An 11,138-nucleotide genomic window follows, 5' to 3' on the forward strand; every position below is an offset into this window, starting at 1 on the left:
ATCTTCCAAATATGCAACGATCTCGAGATTGGGCCAGAATTAATCAAATCTATATAAAGAGATTTCACCGTGAAAACTCCATTCCTAGCTAATGTCCATTGCGTCGAATCCGGCTAGTCAAAAAGTTGAACATCTATCAATCTCCGAACCAAGTGCAACCAAGCCGTCCATCGCTCACCAACTAACGCACGCCTGAACTGGATATTCAAGGGGATTGTTTGGAGCACGGTGCCTACGTAATCCTCCTTGCATTGTACAATATTATAAAGGGTGGGATATTGTACGGCCAGGGGTGTTGCTCCTAACCACGTATCCTCCCAGAATCTTGTTGGCATCCCATTGCCAACCAAGAATTTGACCCTATGAAAGAACAAATCCTTCACTCTCATAAGCCCTTTCCAGAATGACGAGTCAGTTGGTCTCATGGTAACCTGGGCGAGCGTTTTCGACTGCAAATATTTATTGCGCAAAAGTTGTGCCCATATGCCCTCCGGCTCTGTCTCCAACCTGTAGAGCCACTTGCTCATAAGGCATTTATTCTTGATTTCTAAGTTCTCAATACCAAGACCTCCCTGGTCTTTTGGCCGGCAAAGGATGTCCCATCGCGCCAGTCGGTATTTCCTTTTGGCCTCATCTGACTGCCAGAAGAAACGAGATCTGAAGAAATCAAGTCGCTTTCGTACCCCTTTAGGGATTTCGAAGAAAGAGAGTAGGAACATCGGCATACTGGTCAATACCGAATTAATCAGCACTAGCCGACCTCCATAAGACATAAGCTTGCCCTTCCAGCAGCTCAGCTTTTTCTCAATTCGATCTTCGATACACTTCCATTCTTTATTAGACAACTTACGGTGGTGAATTGGTATGCCCAAATAACTAAATGGTAACGACCCTAATTCACACCCGAACAGTTGTCTATATGTGTCTTGTTCGTCTTTGGCCTTCCCAAAGCAGAACAACTCACTCTTGTGAAAGTTTATCTTTAATCCAGACAATTGTTCGAAGAGGCATAATATAAGTTTCATGTTGCGCGCTTTAGCAATGTCATGTTCCATGAATAAGACGGTGTTGTCAGCGTACTGCAAGATGGAGACTCCTCCATCGACCAAATGAGGAACTAAACCCTCCACTTGACCATGTTGTTTGGCTCTGCCAATAAGAATGGCCAACATATCGGCCACTATATTGAATAAGAGAGGAGACATGGAATCTCCTTGTCTCAAACCCTTATGTGTCTGAAAGTAATGACCGATATCATCATTAATCTTGATTCCGACACTACCATTCTGGACTTGAGAACCCACTTGGTTCCGCCAAGCCTCACTAAATCCTTTCATGCGCATTGCCTGCTGATGGAAAGGCCATTTAACTTTATCATATTCCTTCTCAAAATCCACTTTGAAGATAACCCCATCTAGCTTCTTCGAATGGATTTCATGAAGCGTTTCATGCAACACGACTACCCCTTCAAGTATGTGTCGCCCTGGCATGAACGCTGTCTGACTCGGTTGTACCACTGAATGGGCAATTTGTGTCAATCTATTGGTACCAACCTTTGTGAAAATTTTGAAACTCACATTAAGAAGACATATTGGCCTAAATTGTTCAATCCGAACTGCTTCTTCTTTTTTGGGTAACAGCGTGATCAGGCCAAAGTTAAGATTAAATAGCTCGAGATGGCCACTAAAGAAGTCGTGAAACATAGGCATAAGATCATTCTTAATAATATGCCAACATTTCTTATAGAATTCAGCTGGAAACCCATCTGGTCCCGGTGCTTTATTCGGTTTCATTTGTGAGATGGCACTCAGAACCTCCTTCTCAGTAAATGGTGCAGATAGAATATCATTCTCCTCTACCTGAAGTTGAGGTATATCTCCAAAAACAGATTCATCTAGGGCCACCGTGCTTGCCTCCGGATGCCCAAAAAGTTGTTTATAGTAATTAGAGATATACGCTTTCAAATTCTCATGCCCTAGAATTGTCCCCTTGTCCTGTTCGAGCTGTATGATTTTCTTCTTCCTATGTTTACCATTCGCAACCATATGGAATAATTGTGTATTATCGTCCCCTTGGACAACCTTAAGCACTTTAGCACGCAGTGCCCACTTGAGCTCTTCTTCTCTAAGAAGAGCGCGTAAGCCTTGCTCAGCTTCGGACTTGGAGTGTTTCTCACTAATCGTAAGGAGATTGCTTTCAGCTTTTAAATCTAACGTCTCAATTAAATAAGTAAGGCGTTCTTTCTCTTGCTTGTAGATCCCACTCTCATTTCTGGCCCAACCTCGCAAAAACTTTCTCAGATGTCTGATCTTATTTTGCCATCTCTCAATGCTAGTTCTACCGCTAACAGGTTTTGCCCATTCGCGTGCAATGATCTCCAGAAAGTTTTCTTTCTCGAACCAACCTAGTTCGAAAGAGAAAGCGTTCTTATTCGCAACATGGGTAGCCTCTCCCGAGTCTACAAGAAGAGGTGTATGATCTGAGATCCCTCTATGCATCGCATGAACCGACACCAAAGGATACTTTTGTTCCCATTCCGCACTGGCGAGTACCCTATCCAACTTCTCATAAGTCGGAATGGGCAACGAATTGGCCCAAGTAAATTGTCTACCGGTGAGATCAATTTCTCTCAAATTAAGACTCTCGATAATCATGTTAAACATCATAGACCATCGTCCATCAAAATTGTCATTGTTTTTTCCTCTCTCCTCTGAATTATATTAAAGTCCCCACCGACTAGGATTGGCAAGGATTCATCGCCACAAATCCGCACTAACTCGGCTAAAAAATCTGGTTTGAATTCGGGTTGTGCTGCTCCATATACAGCCACAAGAGACCATCGGAATCCATCCAATTTGGATCTCACCTAAAACTTGACCGTAAAATCTCCCCTGACCACATTAAGCACCTCGAGTGTTGCACACCGAACCCCTAGCAAGATCCCACCAGATCTTCCTCTAGGAGGTAAGACATGCCAATCAAAATCAATTCCACCGGAAAGAGTTCCAAGGAACTGTGAGGTGAAGTTATCAGGTCGAGTTTCCAAAAGCGCAATAAAGTCTAGATGTTGCTCTACCGTTGTCTCAGCCAGGAACCTACATTTAGCCAAGTCAGCTAGACCTCTGCTATTCCAAAAGATTCCTTTCATAGGTCATCATGGATTTTTTTTTCCTTGACCCTAGCACTTCTACGCACCGCCGAAGTAGGATAAATTTTCCGTTTCCAGGGTCGCTTGGGCTTCTCCTCAGCACCCTCCAGAAGCGTAGGATCGGCATAATACTGGACAACACCCTCCCTCATGGGCTCTACAGTGTCCGTATTCTCAGAACCCTCCTCATCTTCGGCCTCCTCACTAGGTAAGAGATTATTACAAAAGCTTTCAAGGGCTACTATTCCTAGATTATTCATGTCATCGTGATTCATTGGTTTAACTGATGCGAGGTTCCGAATTATTTCAGAAGCCCGCTCGGCTTCTAAATCTAAAATGTCATTAACAGACTTCGCTATCTCTTTTTTCATTTGAACTCAAAGTAACTCCTAAGTCGTTTGCCTTATCAATAATTTCATGCTCGGTAAAGTGCATAATTGAACGACTCTTATCAAAAGACATACCTGTACTTGCTTCCACATCATGAAGCATGGCCGCCCTCTTGGCGCGCGCTAGCTGCAGGTCATCCGCATCTGGATGTCCCTGGATCCGACTGCTGACCCGCCTGCCAGCCGTGACCGGATCTGAGATGCCACCGAAAGCGACAAGCTCCTCAGTAGTCCTCTCCCGAGGCGTGTGGTCCCTGCTCCGACTTCCTTCCCTAATTGCCAGTGAAGAGGGGCAAGGCATGGTCAAGTGGGTACCACCAGCCGTAGGAGTGAGAGAAGGAGACCGTGGAGCCACCTGCTCAACAGTCTCATTCCCCCCAAGCCGTCAGCGCGACGTGGAGATGACGTCGGAAAAGGAGATTTGCGGGCCTCCTGCCCGCGCTCCTGGTCGTGTCGCCTGGGACTGGCCCGAGGTGAGAGGACGTCACGGGCCTCCAGCCCTGATAGTGCAATGATGCTTTAGCAGGAGAAATTCATGCCCTGATACAGGTCATGGTGTTGGCATTAAAACATAGTGAAGGCCCGATCATTCTCCAATCAGACTCCTCCGAGGCGTTGGCGATGCTTTCCGGTGAGGGCTTGGATCGTTCAGTAGATGGTCCACTTGTTGCTGAGTTTATTCTACGTAAGTTTAAGCGAAGCATGATTAAAATAGGGTAGCGGATCGACGCCAATACACTCGCAATTAATTTAACACTGTTGTATGGCTACATAGATGACCACCATGTTTGAACCAGAGTCGGAAGGAGAACATGCTTGGAGGATGAGCAGGGGAAGTAAGTTGACACTCAGAACATTGTTTTACGGAAAAACTAACGCCCACACGTGTGGCGTTTGCACATCGCCCACACGCCTCCATCACCATTCATTTTGCCACGTATGAACAGATGACATGAGCAGAAATATTTTTGGTTTTCAGCTTAAAAATGTTTTATCTCCTAATTAAAAAAGCGAATTAAAAATCCGTTTTCACCATTAAATCCGTCATGACGAGATCTTCAAAACTAGAGATATGTTTCGACAAAAAAAAAATTGCCCAAAAGTTGCCATGATGTTACACTGTAGTTGCCATAGTGCTTAAACTAAAGTTGCCATGTGGCAATTTTAGTTTCTAGATCATGGCAATTTTAGTTTTTCGATGATGGCAATTCCAGTACTTTGACAATGAAAATATTTTTTTTGTATGAACCATGGCAATTTTAAATGCATGTATCATGCCAATTTTAATTTATGGTGCATGGCAAGTCTAGTTTCTTAATTCCCCGTTTTATAATATGTCAAAATTTACTTTTAAATGTAGAAGAAAATAGCTGAAATATATCATGGCAACTTCAGTGTAAACATCATGGCAATTCATGTGCAATAGACACGGCAACTTTTACCAAAGAAATTTCGTCGAAATATATTGATACAAGATCTAGCTTCGAAGATCTCGTCGCGAAGGATTTAATGGTAAAAACGGATCTTCAATCGGATTTTTCATTTAAGAGATAAAACATTTTAAAAATAGAAAATCCAAAAAGATTTTCACATGCATGCATGCGATGACATGGCGTAGTCTGTGTGCTATAGGGCGTGTGGGCGAGTTTGACTCCCACCACACGTGTGGGCGTTAGCGTTGTCCTTGTTTTAATCACAATGAACAAAAAAAACTTGCTGACATGTATTTACCGATTATAAAGGAAGTTTCTTATGATCTCTATTCAAATTGCACAAATAAGCAGATGTTTTTTAAGTATAACGTCTCAAATTTATTAACCCAATAAAGTGGGCATCGGTAAAAGCTAACAATTTACAATATGCTCATGACTGATTGGGTCGTAGTCATCAAATAGATCAAATTACAACATGAGAATGCAATCTCCTGTACAATGAAAATCTGAATCCTATGCTGAATGACTGTGTATGTCTGTTGCTCCAGAAGCTGTACCCAGCTTGTTCCATGAAACCTTGCAGCGCAGATTTCATATATAATCCTTACTGAAAGAAGCTTCTAACCTTTTTATATTCAACCAAAAGAAAAATGGATCAGTTAGTTTTACAGGAATAGTGTGTGCAAAATATTTAGTCAGAATTTTATTTTATTTTTTGAAAAGGAGGACCACCCCCGGCCTCTGCATCAATCGATGCATGCAGCCATATTATTAAATTAAAATGTAACAAAGTCATGAGGTCCAAAGAAGCTCATAAAAGTCAGAATTATGTTGGGAGTAGAAAAGGTTACCTGTTCCAAAGTTAAGAACATTATCACATTCCATGACCCAACTCGACAAAAGTTTGCAATAAACCCCTTGTAGAAAGCAGCAAGTCCCTGCAGAAAAGCAGGGTCTTTGGTCAGTATGGATGTATTGTAGTGATGATTTTCTGCAAAGCACCTAGTAACATGGCACTACACTTTCTAAATTATTGCAGAATAAAGCATATTCCTCCAGCACAAGCATTTGCACCATCCAAAACCAGATCAACAATAAAAAGAGGTATAGTTGGTAGAACCACGAGTTGCTGGCATTCACACAGGCGTATGTTATGCCTATTTATAGAAAATGATTACTGAGACGGCATGCCATTTCATCAATTTTCGCTAAATGTGGTATGCCACATCATGAAACTCTAGCGTGCCATATCATCAAAACTGCTAGCAACTGTGGCCTGAATGGGACAGAAACGGAAGTTTGGGGGTAGACTAACCAACGAAATTTTCCTAGTACACAACTGCTGCTTTGGAATTACCTTTAGAAAGGAGGCGCTTGCCCGGCTTTAGCGAACTGAATCAAGCGTTTACAACAAAAAGTAGTACAAAACAAATAAAGCGGTTCGATACAGACCCGAAAGCAAAGCTTTGGAATGGCCAAAGAGACACGTTTCTTTTCCTTCCTAGCTTTCCCAATGTCTCTCTCTCTCTCTCTCTCTCTCTCTCTCTCTCTCTCTCTCTCTCTGTGTCGTAGCTCTAAAATTCCGCAGTGATCTTAACAAAATCTAGGCTAAACTCAAACTACAATACATCGGCATGTTTTTTTACTTCGAAAAGGAGGGGCTTACCCCCGGCCTCTGCATCAAGCGATGCATACAGCCATCTTTATTAATTATTCAACACAGTCCGACAAAGTAGATGCATGGATCAACCCAAAGCCACCTTCCTGGCGACCTCAATCGCTACACCTACAAGTCTCATGGAGTGCCCTGGAGCATCCACGCATACCATCTAATCCGGTGGCCACCCCAGGCTGCCTTGAGCCGAGAGCACCAACCGGTGTAGCGGACCCTCAACACACACGGAAAAGTCCGCCGCCGCCATCTTCCACCGTCCCATCTTCAGGAAAGATCAATGCATATGCCTTGCCAAGCCCAACTGCCGTCGAAGCCACCACGACACCAGACAGCGCCACCATCCTGCACGCGTCCATCGCTGAGACCCACTGTTGTCGGCATGTCAGATGCCACGCCGCTCCACCGCTGTAGTCGTCCACTGGTCCCTCTAGCCAATGAACCCCTACAAGAATGATGCCCCCAACGAGGGAATGACACTTAAGCGCCGCCATCATTCGATCGACTGATCAAGGGTTTCCCCCGAAGGTAGCGGAATGAGGTGGGAGCTCCACCTCGATGATGCCTTCAAGAAGGAAACGGCGCCTGGCCATCACCGGCTCCGGCCACCAGCCGAAGACGGTTTTCACCTGGATCTGTCCCACGAGAATCCAACCGCTATCTTGTGCACCGGCCAGACCACCTTCAAAGCCCCAGATCAGGCCGCCCAGATCCGGCGACCAGCCACTACCGGAGTGCACCACCACTGGAGCCTGGGAGGAGGGCCGCCACCCCACTTCGCCCAACCGCGTGAGCCGCCAGGAAAGATCCCGCTTTTGCTCGTCACCGTCACTAATCTAATCCAATTCGGAGCACCAGATCACCGGCGTAGTTCCGCCTTGGACAGGGGCACCACCACGCCATGCCGCTGCAGGCTGCCTAAGCTTCACTCTCCACCACCGACCAGGGCCACCGCCCTCGGATCCAGGCCGGACCTCGCCGCCGCTACCGGCCACGCCCAGCCCCACCCCATCATCTGGCTGATCTCCACCCGTGCCACCACAAGCCCCGCCGTCGCGCCGCCATGGACCAAGGGAGAGGCCGCTTCCCGCGGATCCAGCGCCCTCGCCGCCGTTCGATCCGAGAGAAGGAGGAGCAGCCCTCCACCGCTGCCGGCCAACGCACGGGCTTTGCCGGCGCCGACCCTAGGCGGCAACGGAGGGGGGGGAGGGGAGTCCTTGGGGCGCTGGCAGCTAGGGTTGGCGCCTCTCGTGTCGAGGGACCAGAGGCAGGGGCGACGCGAGAGGGACGAGAGGTTTGGAATGTGATAATAAGCATTAGAAAAAAGCTGGCAGAAAAAATAGCCATGCACATGTTTCCTGATTAAGCTGCAAAATGCAGTCAAGCATAAGTCATCATCTTCAAATAATCCAGCAAACAGGTAGTCAGCAATAAAACGACATTTATCTCCTGGATACATCAACAACCATTACGCATGTTGAGCAAACCAACCAGGCACCCATGGAAGGGAAAAACTCAATAACCTAACAAGGTGATGACTATCTATCTGACACAAAATATCAACTATATTGCCATTTCTTATTTGAGTAAGGATGATATAGTATATTAAGGGCAGATGTTGACATATTTGATACATACAGATATGGGCTTCACAAGTGGAAAATGAATTATTATTTTGTTCGCTAAGTGTTTGGATATTGGTGATAGAACATCAAAAGTTATCTTCTATAAAGTTCTTAGAAATTTGGAGGTATAAAACAGCACAATACTGAAAACAATGGAAATTGTTCATCATACATCATTTTTTAATGTCTTGGCGAAACAATCAAATGTACTTCTGTATGTTGAATCGCCCATCATTCTTGATTTCACCTACAAAGGACTCATGCGGTTAAAATTATGTGAAAACTAGACCATTCGTTAATATAGAAGACAAGGGAAATAGTGAGGTATAAAGCTTTTGCAGACAATACCACATCCACTGGAGATCCAATGCAAACAGCAAAAATACCGGCACCGAGTCCAGCTAAAAGATGAGTATAAACATTATCTGTAAACCCAGGAAGACCTAGAAACATCTGCACACAAAGAAAAATGTGATGAAAGTATAATTAAATACAGGATCGAAAGATGAGGGAGAATGAAGAGGCACCTGTTTAAATTGGTCGTAGCTGGCCAACTCGGCGGCATTAATCAAAGCATTTCGTGCCATATTAGGACCAAGGCCAGTCCACAAAGCTCCGATACCTTCCTAGAAAAATAACAAGCTTACAGACCATGGGCGAGAGAAATAATTTTGTAACCTTTTACTGGTCGTTGTCACGATGAATCGTAGCAGCAACCTGTCTGACTATGGTGGCATACGCATTAAGGGCTCCAGAATAGTGCCTCTTGACGGCAGTAGATTTTCCATCTGCTTGCAATCTCACTTTGACAAGATCAGTTGGATTTGCGACAGCAATCGCTATGACACCTATACACACATAGTTAATTCGTTCAGTGTGTGTTTCGTCATCCACATTAACCTGGCATGGCCCTTTACAATGGACCAGGGTAGTGTGGCAATGTTATGAGAAAAGTAGAGTTTTTCCAGTGAAGAGAGGCTGGAAATGCTTACCAGTTGTAAGAGCGGCAAGAATCTTGTTCATTAAAGTGGCATCACCTACAAACACAAATAAGGCTTTGACCTGCAATGCGCAGAAAGAGCAATCCTGTCAGGCAATTGGTCGCTCTGAACTGAAGAAGGGAAATGCACTGCAACTGCAAGGTGAAATGGGAGCAGCACAGACAGGCTCATACAAGCCGACACGGAGGCCGCCATAGAGGCACTGGCGATGAAAGCCAGGGATGATGCCCTTCCAAAGTGCGGTGACGCCTTCCTCCCTTGCAATCGACATCATTGTGCCCAGCATTCCTACTGTACCTGCAGGCCCAGCAGCTGTTTTCTTTTGCAGCTGAAGACGCACCTTGGCTGTGTCCAGAGGAATGGTGCACACCTGATGGAATCAATCACAACAACAATCTCAAGTATTATGATCATAACGAGTCTGAGACTCTGAGTAATCATCATATAATATCCAGGTAAGGAGAGGTAAGGCAACAAAGAAACCCTAGGCCTAGCTATAGCTCTAGTTTAGTGCAGCAGCTCAGCTGATGAAAATGGAATGGTTCTCTAGTCTCTCCTACTCGGGTCTTGTTGCTTGTTTTTTATGGCACGAGAAACAGACTAATATACCACTAGTATATGTACTACACTGGTATGGTATGGAGGCTGGAAATGTTATCCAAAAAGCTTCCCTTCTATCACGGGGTGCATTAGCAAGATCGAGCAGGCATTCATCCCAATCCCCAATACAAGCGATATGCTAGGCAGCGGCACAGCCAGGATAGAGAAAGAGAGACTGCAATCCTGTGGTGTACCTCAGCGAAGCAGGAGGCGATGGCGCTGCTGATGAAGACGGCGGCGAAGGAAGAGGCCGTCGCCATTTTATCCCCGGGGAAGCGGCGGCGGCTGTGGTTCGGTCGATGGCGAGCAGAGGGAAAGAAGGGTAGAAGCAAGCTCCGAGTAGGCTGCTGATCTAGTCCATATTTAAGATCTAGATTCAGATCTCAGCGTCTTTCTTGTTTCCAGGCTTCGTCGGCTGCTCAGGCCTGGGCTGTTACAGTAAACTCTATCAAATTATTCATATCTGCAGTCTCTGAAATCGTTTTGTAGATTGTAGAAGTTGTACGTCATTAGCTAGCACCAAACAATAGTTGGAGCCCCCGCCCTAGCCCTAGGGCTGGGCATATAACCTGAAAACCGATGTACCGAACCAAAATAACCGGCATCGAAGTCGAATACACCGAAACCGAAAATTTCGGTAGTACAATCGGTTTGCATGTCTGGAAAACCGAAGTTAGTTCGATAAATTCGGGTTTAGCCCTCGGTCGAACTGACCCAACACCCAGTAAAAAGAAGGCCTGGCCCATACGCGCCTACTGCTATCCCTATGGGCCTACCCTAATCCCCCGCAGCCGCATGCGTAACGAGTATACCGAGGTAGCGAGCGAGCCGTGCGCCGACTAACCTCTGCAATTAAATTCACCGCCTCCTCGCTTCCCGCATGGAGTTTTTTTTATTAAGATAATTCCGGCATTGAGTTTAATGGTCGATGCTTCCTGGTCTTTCCAATGCTGAGCATGTGAATTGGCGTGGAGGCTAGTACTATCTTTTAGCAGGCAAGCACGCAGTGCTACAGGGTGTACACCGGTACAGACACTGAGTACTGTCAGTACGGCCACAATGATTCCTGCTGCTGCTCGCTTTTTTTATTATATAAGTATATATATCGGTGCCATTGGGTCACAACCGATGACCGGACCGATTTTTCGGTGCAACGGAACCTCGGTTTCACAGTTTTTTATTGACAGACCGGTCGGTGATTTCTCAAAACCGAATTGTTGCAGAAACTGAAGAACCACACCGATCAGTTCAGGGAACCGAACGCCCAACC

At 45.5% G+C, this 11,138-nt stretch overlaps 1 protein-coding gene across 1 annotated transcript; it reads right to left on the reverse strand.

The window, feature by feature from the left end:
* Positions 1-5,324: 5,324 nt before the first annotated feature.
* Positions 5,325-10,348, reverse strand: LOC542787 (mitochondrial uncoupling protein 1). The gene is made up of 9 exons (XM_044500830.1): positions 10,063-10,348; positions 9,432-9,638; positions 9,260-9,329; positions 8,985-9,115; positions 8,795-8,893; positions 8,616-8,720; positions 8,440-8,514; positions 5,822-5,908; positions 5,325-5,595 (listed from the first exon to the last, which is right to left on the reverse strand). The coding sequence occupies exons 1-9, from the start codon at positions 10,126-10,128 to the stop codon at positions 5,575-5,577; spliced, it is 861 nt and encodes a 286-aa protein (XP_044356765.1). The 5' UTR covers positions 10,129-10,348; the 3' UTR covers positions 5,325-5,574.
* Positions 10,349-11,138: the final 790 nt, after the last annotated feature.

The sequence above is a fragment of the Triticum aestivum genome, chromosome 3D, assembly GCF_018294505.1.
Source record: "Triticum aestivum cultivar Chinese Spring chromosome 3D, IWGSC CS RefSeq v2.1, whole genome shotgun sequence".
NCBI classification, from domain to species: Eukaryota; Viridiplantae; Streptophyta; class Magnoliopsida; order Poales; family Poaceae; genus Triticum; species Triticum aestivum.